Source organism: Coptis chinensis, chromosome 6 (assembly GCF_015680905.1).
Source record: "Coptis chinensis isolate HL-2020 chromosome 6, ASM1568090v1, whole genome shotgun sequence".
NCBI classification, from domain to species: Eukaryota; Viridiplantae; Streptophyta; class Magnoliopsida; order Ranunculales; family Ranunculaceae; genus Coptis; species Coptis chinensis.
The window spans coordinates 24,890,029-24,914,024 of NC_141461.1; the positions used below are offsets into that span (position 1 = coordinate 24,890,029).

The 23,996-nt window shown below is 36.6% G+C and overlaps 1 protein-coding gene across 1 annotated transcript; it reads right to left on the minus strand.

The window, feature by feature from the left end:
* Positions 1-824: 824 nt before the first annotated feature.
* On the minus strand, positions 825-6,012 carry LOC147492284 (rhomboid family protein). Its single transcript, XM_086566064.1, has 6 exons — positions 5,813-6,012; positions 4,703-4,773; positions 4,546-4,598; positions 3,948-4,442; positions 3,789-3,879; positions 825-1,138 (listed from the first exon to the last, which is right to left on the minus strand). The coding sequence occupies exons 1-6, from the start codon at positions 5,952-5,954 to the stop codon at positions 1,052-1,054; spliced, it is 939 nt and encodes a 312-aa protein (XP_086422190.1). The 5' UTR covers positions 5,955-6,012; the 3' UTR covers positions 825-1,051.
* Positions 6,013-23,996: the final 17,984 nt, after the last annotated feature.

Consider the following 23,996-nt stretch of genomic DNA (forward strand, 5'->3'; position numbering starts at 1 on the left):
TTCATCTAAGACATCAACAAGATATACTGAACTGCCATATAGCATTCCTAAGACATCAACCATATACAGAGAGATAGATGAACTGCCATATAGCATTCCTCTATATTAAACGTATGCAAGAGCGCAAGACAAACATTGTGGTAAAAAGAAAAATGAAAAAGCAAAAAGACTGCAAGATAAACACGAAAATACATGATAGCATCCGAATGAGGTAAAAAGCTAGCTTTTGATAAGTACGGAAACACTGGTCTAGGCATCATGGACTGTTTCATTCTCCACCTGTAAATTTTCCTTGTGTATATAAGGGATCAACTCCCTTTCAATCGTAAATTTGTAACCCACTTACATTTTTCTTCTCCGATGAAGCTTACACAGTACCCACACATTATTTTCTATTTTGCATCATTTAACTGAATAAGTTACTATATCAATATAATTGAACATTAATACCATTGATGGCAAAGAAATAAATAAAAAAAATAACAATAGTAACCTGTTGTCTGAGATGTTTTAAGTCTAGTTTGATTATCTTCTCAGAGAAAGAAGAGAAACATGTGCCCAGCCAAATCCTTGAAAGTTTTTCTTGATTTTTTTTTTCAAAAAAATCAATTGGAGCATTTATGAAATTTAAAATTCTTGCATCACATAGACTACCTCGGGGGAGAAAATGTAATCTTCTTCAAAGAGTGAAGTCTCTAAGGAGTTGTCAGAACTTCAATGTACAACCTGTGAATTGTGTTTCACTTTGGAGACTGCAGTATATGTCTAAAATCTACTTAAAATAATTTATGTACTTATTTATTTTCCTGTTAATCTACAGAAAATAATTGAAGAGTTTCCGCAAATGCATATAGATCACAACAGTTGAACTTACACTTGTATATATGTAAAACGGGTATCACAAAGTACAAGTGAAATTTATCTGAAACTAACTGATACTAAAAGTTTAGCCAAAAAAATAGATAGAAGGTAAGACTGCAAGATTACGCGAGCCCAGTTTAGTTGCAATCCAGATCAGATCAAATTTCAAAGCAAAGGGGTGAATACTAACTCATGCTCCATATTTGGGAGCCTTCCAAAGCTTGAAAGCCACCTCGTGCAGAAACCTGTCTGCTGGTATAGCGAGGTTTGCTCCATGCTGCTTCAAAGAAGAAAATATTAGATGGTGTAGTTAACACCAAATAAGTAATCTGTTTTCCAAACTTATTTTGATTTCAATTGTAGGATCAAAGGGTTGGGTTATATTTTTTACTACATGAGCAAAATAAGTTAATCTAAATGAAAAAATACAGTCACAAAGTAGGCACTGATTAAACGGATACCAAAATAACACCAAAAGGCTTGGGAGTAGATGATTATCAAGAATAACTGGTTAGGTGTTTTGGCACTTGCAAGCTAGTCTCTAAGTTGCTATGAATTGGCAAAGGAGGCCCAATGGAAGGAATTCCCATGTATCAATCAAGCAACTTCAATGTGAAGTATCACTCAAACACTACCAAACCAAAGGCAGGTTAGATTGGACGCACGAAAAAGAAAATACATAAAATATAAATGTAAGCCTCTTAAAGAGTAATTGGGGATACTTGGTTTCCTTGCATTGCAAGAATATCAAAAAAATTAATTGCAGCCTCAAAACAAGAGCTTAACTCTAAGTTTGAAGTTTGAACTTAAGAACGTGGGTACACCACATTTAATGCTATCTGAAAAGGCAGTTTCTATCTGAACATTCCCAAGAGCATTTTCGAAGAGTTAACATTATTAGTTTAGAGATGTGTTTGATGTCTCTACTTACACAAGAATAGAGTAATATTACTCAACATAGACATAGGACAGAACATCAAAATTCACAGGCCATTGGAAGGAATATAGATGACGAAAATAACTAAATCATAACAAGAAAATAGAAATCGAAATTCCAGAATGGGTTGTTGGTTTGTTAGAGGTCTGCTTATTCTCTTCCAGACAGTATACATTATATTAGCTAAAAGGTGCTTAATTTATAACTGCTTGCGGTTAGTTTTTCAAGTAAATCCTTGCGTTATTTTGTGGTAGCAGCAGAGAGGATTTTCTTCCTTTTTTGTTGACAAGTCTTATTGCTCTCTTAGAAGCCTTTATGGTGCTGGACTGCTGGATAGGAAGTTATTTTCTCAACAAGACACTCAGGATTACTTTCCCCTCGCATACCTATGTGGACCAATTGTTCACCCCCTAATTATGCCACATGACACTCATCAAAAGGGCAAGTACAAAACCATCAAACGTCCGTGCAGCATCGAAGTTACATGCACAACCTTATCAACATGTAGCTAATAACCTGACTTGGTTCATTGGCACATATGGGATTGAAGTAGATAAGCAAACATATCAGTATTACGGCTTAAAGAAGAAACCCTAGTTCACCATTAATGGGCTTCAATGTAGAGGGGGGGCATTAAAACGAAAGACTGTATCAGTGATATCATCAAGGCAATCAGTGTGGACGTAGGCATCATTATTTTGGCCGAACCGCGAAAAAACCTCGTCTTCCTCTTTAATTTCTTATTTATTGTGTGGGATGGATTTTCTATGGTCCTTACAGACGACGCCACTGGGATCAAGTCTCGGAAGTCTATAGAGTATAGAACTTCCAATGTAGTTCTTGCTCAAGAAAACCCTTCAATATTTAACCAACCAAAACTTTAGAGAATCTCTGGCTCTGGCTGATTTGTGTTTATCCATATCAGAGATTATCTCTAGTTTTCTAGTACATTGAATAGAGTCATAATCCCATTATTCTACAGGATCCTATTGGGCCTTGTTTCCAGTTGATTTCGGGTTCATAGTGGGGCTTGGCCCACATGTCATGATGTGCCCTGGCTACGAACATGGGCTAAGCTTGCTGATACAAGGGGGGCCAGTCTGGGTGTCATGTGCAGAGAACATGCCTAGTTGGTCCACAGAGATGTTGTGCTACTGAGCCATCAGGCTGGATGTCTCACAGCCCACAATTGATTTGATGATGCCACATAATTGGAGAATTAGATAATGTCACGTGGACCATTTATGAGGGTCCACGTGGCATTATATATATCTCCAATTATGTGGCCTCATCGGATCAATTGTAGGCTGTGAGACATCCAGCCTAATGTTATGCTTAACAACACGTCTCTGTGGGCCAGTTGGGCATGTTCTCTGCACGACACCCAGACTGAGCCCTTTTTATCAACAAGCTTAGCCCAGGTTCATAGCCAGGGCACATCATGGCATGTGGGCCAAACCCCACCGTGAGCCTGAAATCAGTTGGAAACAAGGCTCAATACGATCCTATAGAATTATGAGATTATGACTCTATTCAATGTACCAGAAATCTATAGATAATCTTTGATATGGATAAACACAAATCAGCTAGAGCTAGAAATTCTTTCGGGCTTCGGTTGGTTAAATATTGAAGAGTTTTACTGAGCAAGAACTACATTGGAAGTTATATACTCTATAGACTTCCAAGACTTGATCCCCCTAGGGTATGTAAGCAGCCACCGAACTAAAAAGTTGTGCAGTCTCAAACATCAAATACAACCAATTCATCATTATCATTCTCATTGTGTGTTATTCTGTGGAGTTGGGATATTCAAAGGATCGATTTTTAAGAGTGTTTGGGTAGATATGTTTTCTTCAGTTTTTGCCACAACAATACCCTAAAACATTTAGATTAATACTATTTTCCTTATACTTTTAATTACATCTAATTTTGAGTAATAATTGTGCTTATATCATAAATGTGTAGCAAAAATGATATAATACTTACTCACCTCCTTAAATTCCTTGAAAGTAAAAATCTCTGTTGTATCTTTGCGGGTTACAGCCTCTTGCCATTGTGAGATCAACATTGGACAATGGTGCCTGAAATGCACAAATTACTTAAGCTGAACTATATGCCACGACTAACCTAAGAGACGTCTTCTGCTTACCTGATGCTATCCGCGGAGTTCTTTCCTGTGGTAATGTAACTTTGACGAGGAAAAAGCAAGGAAAGATCAGGGTTTGCCTTTTCTTGCAAGCTCAAATTCAACACAGAATCCTTATCTTCAGCCAAAGTTCCATAGCTTATTACAAGAGAGATGTGTAACCGAGTACTAATTTCTGATCCAAGCTGAGCAACTTCCAATATACCACCAATCAACCCATTGATAAATTCAACCTCACCTCCAGCGATATCAACTTTTAGATCACTGCATCTTCCACCAGACTTAATGTGCACAAAGACTAAATCAAACTCACATGTATCTAATGCCATGCAACCTTGGAATCCAAGCAGCTTCAGTAACCCAGATACTGCTGGTTCCCTTGGGGAGTTGTTATTCATAATTAGCTCATCAAATTGTAAGACAGTCAGGCCAAGAAGGCTAGCAAACGATCTGACACTAGAATCATTTGTGAAAATGGCAGCTCTCAGCCCCATAAACCTGAAATTTGATAAAGAAACAGATTGTGTTAGGAACTACATATTGACCACTGTACGAGAGCTCTCCCCAATGACTGCATCATTTAATTTATATCTCATCCTACCTCTCAGATATGGTTTGTACCAAGGATTCTGATGTAGAAGATTGTTTTGCAGCCTGAAAGGAAGCATCTCAACACATCAATCTAAGCTCCACCAAGGAATGACAATCTATGTATTTCAATAGATCAAATCTTTATAGAACCAGTAAGATCATCTCACCCTTATGTTATAAGAGTCGTATGCGTCCAATAGTTGCGCTAACTCCCGAACCACTCTCTCATCGTCACTCTCTGCAATGTAACTTGAAATAAATTGCAAAAATAAAAGATACGCCATACAAAAGTTTGATATTCATATCAGCACGTGTTGCTGTTTAAACATGGGGGGAAAAAAAAACAAAAAACTTTATTAGTATTTACCAACTCCTGATTTCCATATATACCGTCGTTCTCTGTGGTAACAAAAAGTGCAGCTTAAAATGTAGAAGCATTAAGTCAATTACATTTATAGTAAATAAATCGTGTGGCAATTCTGCAGATTCTACAAGTGCTTGTTCACCACATGAATTGATCACATGTAATATGTTGAGCTAGTCCAAGGTCTTGTCACAAACTAAGAAATAAAAAAGTCTCAAATCTTCTCCTCTATACCTTACCAGGGGTATCTTATTACACTAAATTTAATAACGTAATAGAATGAGGCACGTGATGAATTAACACAACTAGCACCAACAATTTCAACTGCATACATTATAAATACATTTACATTTGAGGGACAAATCTTGAATGCCCACGTAAAGACATATGGTTGGGAATATTTGCAGAGATGCTCACAAGACGAACATATAACAATCATCTCACGATCTATAACTTGCTACTTTCTGAAACTATCCATAAGTAGAAACATATATCTATCATCTCAAGACTCTGGTAACACTATCTGAACATTAATAACATACATAGGTGTGATTCCTACTACAGGGGGGGAAAACGGAACAAAAAAAAAGTACTTCCAGTAGGTTTTATTGAGGATTCCAATAGACACTAGTTTAGTCATTTTTCTTTTGCCCCAACTCGTATTTAGTTTATGACAAATTGTATATTATTGAGAAGCTAGGCAGTTTCATGGTTTAAGTAAATAGTAATGCCTTAAAGTAGTGATAAACAAGAAAAATGGGTTTGCGTAAAAACCCAATTTCAGTTTGAGTCAAAATTAATACAAAAAGTAGCTCACTGATCAAATAGGATAAATGGATCAACTTTCAAGAGAAAAAAACAACATGAGTAAATATATTTATAACGAAAATGAACAAGAAAAAGAGGAGCCAACCTGAAGGTGGAGAGTGAGGGAGGGACAAGAAGCCACAGGTACCTCGAGATGCGAGTTGATGAAGATGAGTATGAGAAGGAGAAATGAGTGGCATCAATCCATCACCATATATTACTAAACCTCTGCTTGCTTTGTCTGCCATTTTTTTTTTACATCATCTCAAATCAAGCTTATGTTTCGACAGAAAGAGATTTGATATGATGGGACTGTGTTGTACTTAAATATTCTATATGTTTTACTTTCTCCAATAGAACCCACGCTGCACGCCTAAATGGTTCAAGACCAGCTAACATACATAGAACCCATACATAGAACCCTAGTACACAAAATATTGATCCCTGATTTATGGATATGTATCGTGGATATATCCCCTCTGTGTGGATATATTACATTGGGGCATCTACAAATATCGTGGATATATCGAGATATATCGACAAATATCACTTGACTGTGTGTGGGTATTGCAAATCGCAAATATGATATATCGACAAATATCATGGATATAAACGCATGAAGGTGACACTTAGACCACAGAGAATAGCAGTGGAAATAGGCAAAAAAGGTACCTCAATCTTAAGGGTTAAGGTTTGATATTTGTTCAAATGTCCAATATTCCGTATGGTCAGCAACTCCAGGTGCTCGATGGACATACTCCTCCCAAGTTTCTTTCCTTCGCCACCACCACCACCAATTATATTCAAAAATATCGTGATTAAAACAAAAACTTTTTATATCGTTGAAATATCATGATATATCCACAAATATCGTCGATACTTACACTGGTATTTATCCAAACTAATATCGTGATTTTTATATACCCATATCTAAAATCTCAATATATATCGTGATATATCGCGATATATCGCAATATTTTGTACTATGCCTAGACCTATATATATAAATACAAATGTTTCCACCGTTTGTTATATTTCGATTTTGGACATAACACGTTTACTGGTTTTTAGCTATCTTGTGGCGTGAACCTTTTAAGAATATATTTCAAAATAAAATTGAAATTGCAAATAGTAAATAGTAAATAGTAAATTATTATCGTGTTATAATAGTAGATTGGGGATGTAGCTCAAATGGTAGAGCATTGTAAAGCACTCAAAGGTACGAGGATCGACACCTCGCATCTCCATTTTTTTTTTTAACTATGTGGAAATTTTATTGATAACGAGTTTTACAAATAATTAAGAATAGCGTGCAATAACCTGCGAAAATTTATATATGGTTTAAGACCACCTAACTACCTAAAACTTTTCTAGGTTTTTTGCATTTTAGGAATACAAATGTAATTCATAGTTTCAGTCTCAAGATTGTTTTGTTACCATTTAGTTTCTTTATTTTATTTTATTTTCAACTTATAGTACGCTAAAAATTCATATATGGTTTAAAATGAGGCACCAGCTAACTTACTAACACCAGGCACTTTGATGTCGTAAATAATAAATAATTCTCTAATTATATCAACTTAACAAAACAGGGTTGTTTTCTTACTCGCGGCTGGGGTTCGATTTCAGGGGTATAAATCGACGGTTGGGACGAGTGCCATGATGACCAGCAATGTTGGATTAGAAATAAATTAGATTATTAATTGTTAAATTAAACCGAAAAAACCCCTTCGTTTCTCCAAAATAGCAAAAACCATTCGTTCTCAAAAACCCTTCGTTCTCAAATTAACAAAAAAAACAAACCGTTCGGTCATCCGTTGTTCTCAACAACCAATAAATTAATTAAACTTCATCGCCTTAAACTCTCTTGCATTGTCCCTCTCTCTCATTCTCACTTCAACTATCACCGTCAATCTCATGTAAGTAATTTATAATTTAATTTGTTTTGTATTGCTTTAATTTTGAGCCTTTGATTTTACTATTGTTTTCGTTAGCTAGCATCTTTGAACCCCATTCGAACCATTTGAAAAGTACTACTCTTTCTCATTACTGATTAATGGATTGTGCCTTCTTAATTTTTCGATGTTAATTGGGACTTCTCCCCCATCGGTGGAAACATGTAATTGCCATTTATGATTAATCCAAGTTTATCCTATCAATCTTCTTCTCTTTTCTTTGACAAATTTGTTCCATTATCCCATCGGTCTTCTTCTTTTCTCTTTGAGAAATATGTTCCATTAAGTGGTTGCGGCTCATGTTCTTCTACATATTGTGGTTCCCCTTCCATTTATTCTATTTGGCACATCAATTATCTTTCTCCCATTCAAGTTGCACCGTGTATTGATGGCAAAAAAGTGAATTATACAGGTACGAGTTTCTGGACTGATTCATGAGATTCTTCATATTGTCGTCTTTCTTAATAAATAGCTGATTGTAATTAAATCCACAAATGAGTCGAGACGCGATGCAGTGCCTCGACCACAATGTTGCAAGGGAGTCTTAATTGTGGAAACAGAGCTGTACAAACCTTTCCCTCTCTCCCCACTTTCATTCCTCAACAAACGCTTTCTCTATGAACCGTACGACCGACTCTAGCACTACTATGAATCGCAAGCAGGTTATTTCTGATCATGGTTATTTAATTGTTTCAATGTATTTGTTACTGCTTTGATTTTCCATTTTCTTTTTGTCTAATTGCAACTTCAGAGTCCATTTAATCAACTCTAGATTCCTGGGTGAAAACCCATTTTCTTGAGCAATCAAAGCCGTTTGGGAGTACGTAATGCCAATTCTATTAATTTTATTAAGACATACCAAAAGTCGGAAAACCTTAAACTTTCTCTTTGATTGTTTATGAGGGTTGTATTTTGGAACCCAACTTTGATTTCCTTTACTACATTTTGTAGAGTTATAACAATTTAAGACCTTTTTGAATGCTATTGCGAGATCTGGATATCTTTTGTGATTTTTGTAATGATTTTCACGACGAAGTTATGTATCTATTTTATCCTTTTTGACATAAAAACTTCAGAGTTTCGGGTTTCTCTGAATATCTGTTTGCTTTGAGAGTGTAGTGGTTGAAGTTAATTTGTCTTCCTTTCCCAATGTTATGTATGTAACTGCAGTCAGGATTTTTCACTGCTGCAAGCGGATCCAACATACCTCGAGAACCCTATAATGTGCATGGATCACACGTGCCCAATTCGAGTCCACTTGCATGTGAAAAACCAACTACAAAGGTAATTGAAGGATAAAAATAACTATCTCTAACTACAGTTATGGGAGAAATTACTCATCCTATAATTTGGTAGTTCAACATCCTGGACTGAGTATGTCTCCATCAGTTTACGACTTTAACATTACATTGCTGCAAACATATGGATTTGCGGGTTATTATTAAGGTTTAGTTATTAATAGTATCCTTTCAATTTGATGACTAACGCATGCAATGTTTTGGCAGATGAAGTGGCCCTTTTGTGGGGAATAAGTAACGTTAACGAGATGCTTCTACAAGCAGTGATGTGCAAGAGGGCTCAATGTCAACTGAGATTCTAATGGGCAAGAATGCAGAATTGTTTACATTCAACAATAGGTGGGCTTTACCCCGGACAATCTATTTCAATGGTGAAAAGTGTCAAAGGCCTCCTCCAGATAGCATCCTAATGCTACCAAATAGTTGTTGTAATTGGCAGCCCGTCAACTACCTCTTCCTTCTTCTTTGTGCATTCTACTTACTTTCAAATAAATAGTTGATTGGTATTGTTGAATTAAACAACAATTTCTTCCTTTTTCATGTTTCTATTTTCTCAATTTCTTTGGTTTTTTATTGTGCAGAAGAACTTATCAAAAGGAACTATGGAAGATCTCCTTTCAGATACACACCGTGACTTCCTAGCAGAACGTATTCAGTGTTCTCTTTGAATTTTCAATATCAGATTCTTGTTGGTAAGCATCTAATAGAGTGCACAACAACTCAGTAAGATCAAATATCATTTGAAAAAAAAATCTCCTCCTCTTTGCAGCTCTGAAAATATGTTTGTTTGATCTCTTACTAGGCATTATTGCTGCTATTTGTGTTCTTACCAGATAGGAAGAAAGTAAACTTGATAATCATATCTCTAAAACTTCCCTTGAAAAGAGGTATTGAATCCCAAACTCTTTTAATTTGATGTTTATTTAGCAATCATATGTAGATTATCTATTTATATTCTTGCGTTGAACCTTAATGGTTAGTCACTATTTGCATTGTATGTTTGCGAAATAGTTAGATTTTTAGTGGGGTGAGTCATTGTCGATAGTTTACGTTTTTTCAGTGTTTTATTCTTTTACATACGTGCATATTTTTTACTAGGAATTGACTGGGCCTTTTTTTTTTTTTTTTCTCTCTTTACTTAATTTCTAAGAAGTCTTTGCAAGTTTCTTCTTCTTATTGAAACATAATTATGTTAATATTTTTATTAAATGAAATTAGCTAAAACATTCGTAACAGGGAGGATTATGTTCTAATAATCATATGGTGGAGTCAACGTTATTGTGTTCAGAGCAACAACTACTCAAGTGATATATTATGCACTTAGTTCATGTCATTGGCTTAGTACTGGAAATATAGGCAACACAGTGCGCAAACATGGATAGTTTCTGACATATCATTGTCAACTGTGGCTCCCTTTTTGAATAAATAGTACTATGGTTTCATCTTCACAGTGCGTGAGGGTGTCTATTTACTGTCGTTAAGTCTTAATCCCGTGAATTCCCTTTTGACAACCTTTTCCAAGAATACATAAATTTACAAGGCATAACTTGTTATATGTTCAAAAGACAACTAAGGATTGTCTAATATGTATGCGATCTATTGGTTTTCTACCATGTCTAATATCAGCTATCAAGAGGGCTTAAGGCAGCAAGAACAATGAAGAAGTTAATGGTGACTTCAATAAGCAGATAAGCCAAGGTATCAACAAATGCAACCATAATGTTTGCCTCTAGAAAAAGTTACAAGTCTTCCTCGCACTGTCGAGATTCGAGAGAAAGACCTGATTGGATTTTGAGATGGCAAAACCTCATTGTAACGTACTTCAGTTGGTTGTGACCAACATCGTGGTGATGAAAGTCGATTAAATGTATGAGTATGTAATGACAGTTAGATCATTTGACATGGAAAATATATAATGAATTATGGGAAATGAGTTGGAATGTTGTTTCTACCCTCCTTAATAAATATGTACGACCTTTTGATGTTAGTAAAAATTATAGCTTACCCAGCAACAAAAAAGTATATATTCAATTACTTTTTCTATTGAAGTCTGAAATCTAAGTGTGATCCTTAGGATCTGGCCAGATCCCTTACTTATAATATTTCATCTTACTTAGCTTTATCGTTTATAGAAAACACTTGGGGAACATACCAAGTTGGATCTCTAGATAATGTTAGTAGACTATGCAGTGTAAATAAAAAATGACAAGGATCACAAAACTAAATTGTATGAATTGACTTTGCTTATATACTCTATCTTAAGATGTTGGATTCCAAATTTTTAACGTCATGGAATGACGGAGTCATAACTCTTCTTCCTTTGAACTTCTACTCTCATGCCAACTTTGTTACCATTCTTTAATAGCTTAATAGTTATGGTATTGGAACTTTTATATTAGATTCGATGCGTCATGAGTTATGCCTACTTCGTTCTAAATATTACCACTGATATAGATAATTTTAGCTACAATTATGTCGTTTAGCATAGCCTAAGCAAGTTTGCGTGGATGTTTACTCTATTCAGCTTGGGCATGGCAAGAAGAATAATCGAAAGAAAAGTGTCAAAGGTTTTGATGGTTATAGAATGATTTAGTTTGTGTTGGATTTAACTAATAAGAAATGTTTTATTTGGATGTTTTATTTGGAGTATACAATTAGGCATGCATCAACAGCTTCAACAATGCACAAATTTGAGTTTCTATATGATGCAACTAAGAAAATTCTGCGTGGCCTTTTTGGAAGTAGAAATTTCATTGTTGGCTTATATTTCATTATCACTATGCAATATGATTCCTTGATCTAATGAACATCATGATGTCTTGGTTGCTGGTGCTGAACAAAAAACAAGTTTACACCATATTACTATTTCATGACTATAAACGAAGAAGTGATTTGCTGGGGGTTTCATATTTGTTATTTGGTTGAACCACTTTGTGATATCAATTATTTTGAAATTGAGATTTTAACGAATCAAGCTTCAATAGATGGCATATATCTAACATAGTTTTACACACAATATCTAACTTGAGAATTGAAGTAAGTTCATGTGTTCAATGCATCAGTCTGCTTTTGTTAAAATGTAAGTTTGGTCAAGACTCCACTTCATTATCAGTTACCATAGAAAGTTATGACATACTGAGTCTTCGGGGATACATTAATTCATGATGACTTCAAGAATGTCGTCCATTTGCAATTTTGCAACACAATACCATGCCAAGAAATATTCAATTCAATTATGCTAATACAATAACATCATAGCCTTTTTTTTGGGTGAAGATAAATTTTTAGTAACATAATATAATCTTTCAAAGCTTACACCTCTGAAATCAGAATTCAAAGATTCATAAAGAAAGGAGGGCAGTCTAAGACACCAAAATGAACAAGTTAAGGGGACAATAGTAGCATGTTGCTCTTGAGGTCGAGATGGGGTAAGATTCAGCCACCATTGTGCATCTGATGCAGTTGTTGATGCATGACCAGCCAATGAGTCCGCAACCCTATTAGCTTCTCTATAATTCCAACAAATGGAATATATATGATGGTATCCTTTGCAACAACTTCTTAATATCATCAAGGATTACTGAGATTTTCATTGGGCATTTCTCACTTTGAGAAGACACCAGATGAAGGAGAGCACTAGAGTCCAATTCGATAACAATGATAATAGCTAATGATAATACAATGATTGCCATGAATATCTCCACAGTGCTTAAATGGAACGGAAAACAAAAATAGATCCATTGTGATAATTGATAAACTATTATTGTAAATGCAAGATTGAATGTATTACATACAAATAAGAATAACATTAACACACTATCGAAATGATGCCTCTTTATGAAATCCATGCCGAAGGCACGGGCATTAACTAGTAATATAACAAGGGAGGGAAGTTTTATGACCCACGGCTGGGATTCCCATCCAAGGGTGCGCTGAGTGGCGGCTGAGATTGAACATAATGCCTCGATTGATGTGTTGGAAAGTAATGAGCCTTTTAGATGTGGGCTCAAAAAACGTAAATCAAAATTTAATACCGGTCCTTTGGTTTCTCCAACACTCTTTCTCTCTCTTTGACTCTGTCTAACTTCCCACTGTCGTGTTACACTGCATCCACATCCAAAACAACAAATTTGCCTCCATGGATACAGCTAGACACTTGATGCCTCCATGTTTGCCTCCACCTAGAGATGGTTTTTGCCGAAATTCTGAATGGTGGAGGCAAATTGACACTTGATGCTTCCACCTAAAGATGCTCTTAATACATTTATATTTGAGGGGAAAATATTGGATGTCATCTCAATGTGACAAGTAATGTTTCACGTTAGGACACATAATTCGGGAATATTTGCAGAGATGCTCACAAGACGAACATATAACAATCATCTATATATGTTGCTACTTTCTGAAGCTATCCATAAGTAGAAACATATATGATATATCCATCATCTCAAAACTCTATATACCTTATAAAAGGTGATATGGTAACACTATTGGAACATTAAAAAACATACTAAGTTTTGTTTCATAATTTTTTTAAAGAAAAAATGATACTTCCAATAGGTTTTATTGAGGACTCCACTGGCCAATAGTTCAGTCACTTTTCTTTTTCCCTAACTTGTTTTTATTTTTTGTTACTAAACTACCTCCAAATAAAATTTTGTTTCTAATCTTCCTCTTCCTCAATTAAAGCAGCCACTAACACAACCTTAATGTCCTTTCTTTATACTCAATTCTATTGGTTTTTTCGACGAGTGCATCACAATACTCTACTATTTGAGCTACATCCTCAATTTATTATTAAACTAGGTAATGTCGTGCCTTCGGCACGGAAGTTCTTGGGTTTTCTTGATTTGAATTACTTTAGGAACGAAAATCTGCACCAAATAAATTATGACTTAGCATATAACCAGCACTATTTTTAAGCACCCATAAACATAAAGCGTGCATGCCCCAAAATATTATGGCATAAACTCTTGCCATTCTAACATTTTGGATCCTGTTATAGACCTACGTAGACAAAATCCAACTCAAAGGAACAATAGTTCCAGAAAAGAAGCAAGACAACCAACAAATATAATTAAAAAACATATATAGTCTATTAGTTTGTGCATGGATAACATATGAAGAAAACTATGTAGACCGTTTCACTTGCAGTAGAATAATATTACATAGAAAGAAGAGAAATGGTAGACAACAAACACCATTTTTCTTTTTGGGAATGAGCTAGATCAGTACGGATAGCGTGACATGCAAGGGATGCAAGTCCTAGAGCATAACATGAAGGAGCTTCAAGCTAGTTCGATATCAAGTTCATGGTGCAAACACTGCCATGGAGGAGCTTCAAACTCGTATTTGATCTGAATAACTATTAGGAATATTCAATTTAATTGTACTTACTCTTTACCAATTACCAAACTATACAAACCTTTTGTCTTGTACGTGTCTTGTACTTCTTAGTTAAATCCGAGCCTAGTGTAGATACACTATGTCCTTAAGACAGAATTTCCCCCTCACGGTGCTTGAAGGTTGATGGGAAACTGTCTCCCAAGATAGAACGGATTTCCTTCTATAGAAAGCTAGCACTTCAATTCTATAGAATCAGCAAACACAACATAGTATTTGACTAAGAACATGGGGAGAATAGAAATATCATAACTCTATGTGATCTGGTGTGTCTTTCTCTCCAAATTCATCCACTATTTATAGGTGAGTGGTGACTCTTGGGAAAAAGTAAGCAACTCTTTGAAAAGTCACATGCTTCGAAAAGACACACCATTTTGGCATAAAGCATTGTTTCAAACCAGTGCCTATTTCAAAAGGTCACACCTTTTCGGCATGATGCACTGTTTCGAACCAGTGCACATTTCGAAATGTCGCACCTTTTCAGTATAATGTACTATTTTGAACTAGTGCATCCTTTTGAAAAGGTTTTTCTCACTTTACGTAATGTTTCAAGAGAAACCCATTTAATCTCAAGTGGGGTAACTTGGTAGACAAATTACTCATTCATATCTCAATGCATTTGTGCAAAGAAAATCAATTTTTCTAACAATCCCCCACATGAATGAAAATTTGGCTTCTTCTATCATAAACATCGGATTTCTGTTCTTTTACAAATGAAAAGACACCGCATCAGGTCAAGTAGCATGGGAGGCCTTGAACTTGCCTTAGTGAAAGATGGTCGGATTTAATTGGATGATCAATAGACTTCAATTAATGTCCTTGAACTATTAGCCGTTTGTATAAACTTAGACAATCATCTTCCACGCAGTACCTTCTCGAATACTGTTGGTTCTCTCGTTTGTGTTCATTTTGGCCTTGAACACTTCTTGGTTTCAGAGAGTGCTTTTGAGACTGTTTGGGTAAGAATTCACCCACACACACTATTGAATCTGCAAGGGAAGATGTTGTATAAAGAATGAGACTATGCCTTTAATGATTGCCTACGTATCCAGAATATGTTTCCAGAATCAAGTCTCCAAAACGTAGCTCTTTGTTAAGTGAAGAGTCCTATTTATAGAAATATAAAATAAGAGTTCTGAGAGCACAAGGACTCTCACTAGATAGGACTGGCTAACTGAACATGTGACCGGCTCAAGTGATTGACTGGACCTGTGGGCCGTCCAGATGTCTAACTTAACATGTGAGCCGTCTAAGTGGCTAACTAGAATTGTGAGCCGTCAAGTGGCTAATTAGAACTGTGAGCCATCCAGGTGGCTAAGTGGATTGTGAGCCGTCCAAGTGGATAACTGAAACTGTGAGCCATCCAGGTAACCAAGGATCGATCTTTTAAACTTAATGTAAAGACCCCAATGGAATCCATTAGCAAGGGTACTAATATGGTGGTATATATATACATCACCCCCTCTTTGCCAGATGGAATTTATTCGATTTGGTAAAGAAGAAAGTTACTTAAATAAGAGTTTGGTATCGCAAACACAAACCAGGACTTTGATTGCACAGAGTTTGCTATCGCAAATGCAAACTATGCGACTTTGATTGCCTAGAGTTAGTATCACAAACCAAAACCAGGACTTTAATTGCACAGAGTTTGGTATCGCAAACGCAAACTCTGCGACTTTGATTGCCTAGAGTTGGTATCGCAAACCCAAACCAGGACTTTGATTGTATAGAGTTTGGTATCGCAAACGCAAACTCTGCGACTTTGATTGCCTAGAGTTGGTATTGCAAACCCAAACCAGAACTTTGATTGCAAAGAGTTTGGTATCGCAAACGCAAACTCTGCGACTTTGATTAACTATTTTTCGTTTATAAAGAGTTAGTTCTTGAAAATCATCGCATGAACGCCAATACAACTTTCAAAAATACTCTAGTGTTTGAACAAATTTAGCTCTTAACATGTCTCCATCTCCCCAATTATGATATGAGTTAGAAGACTATTGAAGTCAATGCACTTTTTCTGCTAGTATCATAGAAATAACTGTACGTAGTACTGAGTCATTGTAGGTTTTTGCAGTTATCTTCAGAATGATATACTTTCCAGTAGCAAAACTCGTTATGTTATCAACCATAAGCATAAATGACACAACTATTGTTAATTGGTGTTAATTCCAAATCGTAAGTACTCGACAAGTGCTCACCCCCAGTCTTGAGTTGTATATAAAACTTGAACTTTATTCTGATTTCTCGATATTTCTTTAGTTTCTTTCAAAAATAACATTTTGACCGCGTCTTTAATTTGCTGGTCAGTGTAGGTTTGTTGGGATTTGCTAACGTTTTATGTCAGATTGTACAACTACTTTAATTGTAGCCTCCCCCAGATATGCATTTTTGTCAAAGTGGTAGCTCCGAGGCTTTACTATAGGTCAGTTTTGAGGACGCCTGCTAGTCGATCCGTAGGCCAGTTCTCGACTCTTCACCCTTTAATGTGCCTTCTTAAACGGGGTAGGGAAGGGGCCAATAATGTCCAAACTCCATTGCAAATGACCATAGAGAAAAAATTAGATGCAATTCGGTGGCTGGTAGAGCACCTATGTTGTAGTATTTTTGACAAGGTATACATGTTCGAGAAATTTGATTGGCATCTAGTTGCATACGAGGCCACCAATATCCCCGGTCATTAAGCCAAACGACTACGATGTGATTGCCACAAATGCCTGCATGAATTTCTTTGGTGAGGCATCTAAGCATGGGGGATAAAATATTTCTCTTTTTATACAACAGTGGATCACCATTGGACGATGTTATCGTTAAGAATTTCTAGGTGTCACGCTTGACAGTCTCAACGAGTTTGGGGTCTGAAGGAAATATTTCATTGTTTAGGAAGGCAATGCATAGAGTTCGCCAGTCCTCGGTTGGTGTTACCAGTATAGGCAATCAAAAGCGCGGGGCCCCTTTCTTGAATCGTTGAGATCTTGGTCACCTTGAACAACTCCTGGAGTTAACTCTATTTCATTCCCTTGGTTAAACATGTCTATATCTTGAGAGGAATCGGAATTTAACTAGTTAAGCAACAATTCATCATTGTCATATTTTATTTTTCTTGTGGTTACAACATGAACGATTAAAGGTGATGACTCTGAAGAAGTAATGAAAAAATAGCACATGTTGATGTAAATGTCCGTGAGTTGCTTGACTGACAAATCAATACTTGGATCTTGCTGGAAATCGACGATGACTTATCTTGGGCCATCAATAGCGATAGATGCAGAGAGGTATGCCAAGGCATCAGCGTGTCAAATTTGTTTCGAGGTCTCGGAATGATTGAAATGACATCAAATTGAATATCAAACCTATGGATCAAGTCTAGATATGCTGCCATCTTATCAGCCCATGCTTCAAAAAGAGCCTCCAAACTGACTTCCCACTAATAGAGAGTCTGTAAAAATTTGAAGCTACTGAACTTTTAATCCTAAAGCAGTACGCATGGCTTAACTGACTGCTTCATAATCCGCTACATTGTTAGATGCTTTGAAACCGAAACGAACTGAGTACTTAATCGTTGAATCATCAGGAGAAATAAAAAGACACCCGAACCCGGATCCAAACTTATTATATGATCCGTATGTGTAGATTATCCATGCGTTTGATGACAAGGTAATACATGTTGTGGGAGCTCGCCGCCCCCAACTGTTGCCTTTTCAGTGGATGAGTCTTCGTCATGATTGATTTCTGTGAACATATCATTGATTGGAAAGTCCGACATTAAAGATGCAAAAACATGACCTTTTTCTGAAGTATGCGGTTCGAAAGTAATGCTATATACACTCAACTAATTGTCCAATTTTGCCAGTCTATTGGATTCTTGTGCATTCCGGAGCACTTTGCGAAGAAGGTACTCAGTGTATACCTTAACCAATCGTCCTTGAAAGTACAACTTAAGGCGTCTTGCAGAGTGAACCAAAGTGAGAGCAATTTTCTCAATTCTTGAATATCTAGTTTCCGCCCCAGTTAGAGTTTTGCCAATAAAAAAGATTGAACGGCCATCTTCACCATCACCAAACAATACTGCACTTACCGCAGTGTCTGTGGCAGCCAAGCAAATTCGATAGGTTGCCTTGTAGCTGGACTTGGAGGAGTGGGCAAGTCGTGAGCCCGGAGCCCTCTATCAACACACAGAGTATGGGGTCGTAGAGGTCGTAGGTGTTTTTGTCGGACTCGGTCTTTGACAACATAAGTGAGTCTTGTGGCTGAGATCACCTTATTAGGCCTAAGACATTCCCTGGTTTCTCTTTCACGAAGTAGAAAGCACAATCGAGATATGCGCTTATAAGCTAGCCCAATAATGTAGAGGCATTCCATTGCTCTTTTTTGTTTCTATTTGTTGCTTACATGAGATTCTTTTGAGCTTGCGGGACTGTGAGAATGAGATCCTTAAAAGAGTTGATCTCTGCAAAATGTTAGAAGACCAACAAAAAAAGAAATATATAGAATAAATCTAGCCAAAAACGATGCTTTGAAACATACATCTAGAATTAGACCTGAAGTCTAGTGATTGGAAAACACCCAAGATTGATTCGGTATCAATCCATGTACATATCTGGGATCTTTTCTTTAGATTAATGAATTTAGTGCAAGATCATAAGCACCATACCATACTAGGAAGATGGGAGTACTAGATCAATCCTTCAGGTTGCTTACTTCCTCAAATAGATTCGTCCAGCATGAAACTCTCATCCACGCCTTACCAGACCCCAAAGAAAGTAAAACACGCATCCATGTTTCGTTCAATTGACATAGCATCTATAACTTGGCAGCTTTGCACAAATTTATGGAACTTGTGTATCACGACCAGATTACCGATTGTGGATAGATACTATACTGTCGACATAAATGTGGTGTAGAGAACAACAACTTTTTGTTTGTTCCCCAGAAGACGTCAATTGCCTTAATAGATTTGTTGAAATATTTCTTAGCCTGGATTGATTGGTCGAATCTCAGGGACAACATCAGTGGTTCGGAATTTTTCAATATTGTCTTGCAAACGGTGGAATACAATGTGGTTTTCTCCAGATCTTGGGATTCTTGATGGAGTGGATGAAGCAGTATTGTTGTTGTCTGTTTGTACTTGCTTCTCTTCATTTATTTGCTTCTGCAAGTCCGTGTTATGCTCATTTTCCCTTCTGAGCTTGTGACGCAGCGCCTCCAACATCAGGTCTTCATCACTTGTCTCCATATTTTCTAGATCTGCAACTGGATCTACAGCTGCATCTGCATCTGGCGAATTTGTACCATTATGAGGAGAAGATACTAGAGCCTGGGACCTTGGAAATTTAGATCTGGGTTGTCATGGTGATAAGTGCTCAAAAAGTGCAATTTAACCCTCGATTATGCTGCTTGTTTAACCATCTTAGTGGACTAATAGTGTTTGTAAGTTATGTTTTATGATTCTACAGGTGAAAAAGAGAGTTTTGTGGAATATTAGAGAAAAAGGGGTAAAACGGAGCAATTTAGAGCATTAAGGATCACATGGGAAGCCCGTGGACAATCATGGAGAAGGCCAAAGAATTAAAGCTATTAAAGATGCGACTTTGACCTATTTTAAAGCCTATTTAGAAGCCCAAGGCCAAAGGATTCGTTGCTTGGACCAAAGCCCGCAAAAGATGATAGAATGATAGAGCGGAAGAGACAAAATAGACTTAAGCGTCCGGGGATATGGATGGAGCGTCGGATGCATTGTCAGCGTCACGAGGCTAGGATGGAGACGATGGATCGTAAGGCCCGCACGCGATGAAACAACATTATAGCCAATTCCTTCTCAGTTTTGGAGACGAAGTTGGACTCTGAAAGAATTTGATTTGTATTAGAAAACAAATGGCGGTTTGGAATGCTTATAGAACTCATTGTAACCCCTATAAATAGAGGACCTAAGTGCTTCATGTAATTTTCCAATTCACTTATACTCTTGTCTCCAGAACTTGAGGCAAAGAGAGATTAATAGTAAAATATTCGGTTTTAACTAGCCGAGCCTTAATAAGTTAGTCTTTCTAGTCTTATATTCTTCGACTCTTCTTCTTCTCGTTCTTCGTATTCTTCCTTCTTTATGGAAGGCTAATCTTCTCCTTCAAGGGAGAAGAAGAAGCCGGTGCTTAGGGTTTGTTGATTCTTTTGGTTCATGGTGTTCTTCAATCAGGTTAGTTCTTTATGTTTTTAGTTATTAGTTCCATTGCCCAGACTAGGGGATAAAAGTATAGATTAAAGTTTTTATTTATTGCTATCGAATATCATGCTAGTTTAGGGTTTTATTTATTGCAATTGAATATTTGCTAGTGACATGCTTTTATTTATTGCAATTGAATACAATACTAGAATAGGGTTTTATTTATTGTAATTGAATATTATGCTATTATTCTCTACTTTTCTTCTAGTTGTGTAGTGTTTTAGAGTAAGGAAAGTATTCCTTGTATTTGCCTTAGATGGTGATTTATTGAATAGCTGCCCAAACTCACATAAAAGGAAAGAAGATACTAATAACATTAACATAAGAACAACCTTAAGTAGAGTTATTTGTTAACGATATTTCGTCTAAAAGGGCATCGACACTCACTCGATTGCCTAATTGTAGTCTATTTGTGAGAACAACCATGAAGCAGAAGGTCATATATCAAAAGTATTGGTGGATTCTAATCTCTTGAATTCCCTCTCTTAGATTCTCAATAGTTTAGTTAGTTTAGTTTAGTTTAGCATTAGAATCTACAATATCTATAATAATAGTTTTTAACCCCTCAAACCCCCTTTCCAGTCCTATCATTCATATAAACATACACTTAAAAGTGGAACGATACCCTACTCATCCTTTACTTATTGAGGGATAATTAGGTTTTGATATGCTTCTATTTTGTTCAACGATAATCATCCATCTACATCATCTACCGTCATCCATATATCATCTCATACACAAAAAAGTGGCAAGGTCTTGTCATGGTACTTGAAGTAGCAAAGGTGGAGCTAGTTGATTTGATGCAACTTGATCGACACGAACTTTAACATTTTGTTGATTGTTTCCTTCGGATAGTTGTGCTCTTGCCTACTTGTTCGCTAGAGATCTTGTTATATTGTAATTAACAAAGATGGATAGAGATACATGGAAGAGGGAACGTTAATAAAAACCACAGACGGCGCCAATTATGTTTGGGTAAGAATTCATCCACACACACTATTGAATCTGCAAGGGAAGATGTTGTATAAAGAATGAGACTGTGCCTTTAATGGTTGCCTATGTATCCAGAATATGTTTCTAGAATCAAGTCTCCAAAACGTAGTTCTTTGTTAAGTGAAGAGTCCTATTTATAGAAATAGAAAATAAGAGTTCTGAGAGCACAAAGACTCTCACTAGATAGGACTGGTTAACTGAACATGTGACTGGCTCAGGTGATTGACTGGACCTATGGGCCGTCTAGATGTCTAACTTAACATGTGAGCCGTCTAAGTGGCTAACTAGAACTGTGAGCCGTCCAAGTGGCTAACTGGAACTGTGAGCCGTCCAAGTAGCTAACTGGAACTGTGAGCCGTCCAGGTGGCTAAGTGGATTGTGAGCCATCCAAGTGGCTAACTGAAACTGTGAGTTGTCCAGGTAACCAAGGATCGGTCTTTTAGACTTAATGTAAAGACCCAATAGAATCCATTAGTAAGGGTACTAATGTGGTGGTACATACAGAGACATTTGCCTTAAAATTCTCATAGAAGCGGTCCCACTTCATACTCACATAGGTGATTTCTATAAAGAGTATCATGTAATACTCCATTTGGATAACATAACTTTCACAGATATAGTAAATCATTAAAAGCTTGACTTATCCTGGGTCTTGCGGCAGATATACACTGTCCTATATAGGAATGGGTTACAGTATAATATTACTCTCCAGTGCTAACTGAGTCACAAACATAATTCAGTTGGCCCATTGAACCTAGATCTTGGGATCTCCAGTCAACTAGGTTGGTTTTTCCATTATGATGACTCTTGGTTGATTATATCAAAGGCTTTAAGCCCATTCCCCTTGATAATCTTTCCACTTGCTCTCTTGTTAAACCTTTTGTAAGCAGATCCACAATGTTATCTTTTGACCTTACATAGTCGATTGAGATAACTCCATTTGAGAGCAATTGTCTAACGGTGTTGTGTCTACGATGTATGTGTCGAGACTTCCCGTTATACATGCTACTTTGTGCTCTACCAATAGCAGATTGGCTGTCACAGTGTATACACACTGCTGGTACAAGTTTAGCCCAGTTTGGAATATCCTCTAAGAAATTTCGAAGCCACTCTGCTTCTTCTCCAGCCTTGTCCAATTCAATGAATTCTGATTCCATAGTGGACCTCGCTATGCACGTTTGTTTTGAGGATTTCCAAGAAACAGCTACACCTCCAAGTGTAAAGACATATCCACTTGTGGACTTTGAGTCTTTAGTGTCAGATATCCAATTAGCATTGCAGTACCCTTCTGGAACGGTTGGATATCTTGTATAGTGCAGACCAAAATTCTGAGTATACTTTAAGTATCCCAAAACTCTCAGTATGGCAGTTCAATGATCTCTGCCAGGATTACTCGTATATCGACTTAGCTTGCTCACAGAGTATGCTATGTCATGCCTTGTACAGTTCATGACATACATTAAATTTCCAAGTATACGAGAGTATTCTAGTTGAGATATGTTATCTCCATTATTTTTTGCTAAATGAAGATTTACGTCAACTAGTGACCTTTTTGGTGTGATGTTATATTTCTTGAACTTTTCAAGAATCGTCTCAATATAATGAGATTGTGATAGAACAAGTTCATCCTCCGTCCTAGATATCTTAATTTCTAGGATAACATCAGTGACACCTAAATCTTTCATGTCAAACTTACTAGATAACATTTGTTTGGTAGATTTTATGACATCCATATTACTACCCAAAATTAGCATATCGTCTACATAGAGACAAACAATGACACATCCCTTTTGAGTGCTTTTGACATAGACACACTTGTCACACTCGTTTATTTTGAAACCGTTTCACAACATTGCATTGTCAAATTTCTCATGCCATTGCTTAGGTGCTTGCTTTAATCCATATAAGGATTTAACAAGCTTGCAAACTTTCCTATCTTATCCAGGAGCAGTAAACCCTTCGGGTTGTTCCATATATATTTCTTCATCTAACTCACCATTCAAAAATGTCAAATCCATGTATTGATGTTATTGCTATTAGCATCCTTATGGAAGTTATACTTGTAATTGGAAAGTAAGTGTCAAAATAATCCAATCCTTCCTTTTGTCTAAAGCCTTTGACCACAAGTCTAGCTTTATACTTGTCGATTGATCCATCAGTCTTAAATTTCTTTGTGAATATCCACTTATATCCCAAAGTCTTGGAACCTGGTGGTAAATCCACCAATTCCCATGTATGATTTTGCATTATGGATTCAATCTCGCTATTTATTACTTCTTTCCAATAAGTAGCTTCTGGAGATAACATTGCCTCCTTGAATGTTTGAGGATTATTTTCCAACAAGTATGTTAGAAAATCAGGTCCAAAAGACGTTGACGTCCTTGACCTTTTGCTACGTCTGGGTTCCTCCTCAATTTCGCTTTG

What these genes read in the sequence shown, in the direction of transcription:
- LOC147492284 (XM_086566064.1), bottom strand. Translation starts at nt 5,954, where the DNA reads ATGGCAGACAAAGCAAGCAGAGGTTTAGTAATATATGGTGATGGATTG. An exon ending in CCCTCACTCTCCACCTTCAG is followed by an intron (nt 4,774 to 5,812) that starts GTTGGCTCCTCT and finishes GTTACATTGCAG; the next exon opens with AGAGTGACGATGAGAGAGTG. An exon ending in ACGACTCTTATAACATAAGG is followed by an intron (nt 4,599 to 4,702) that starts GTGAGATGATCT and finishes GCTTCCTTTCAG; the next exon opens with GCTGCAAAACAATCTTCTAC.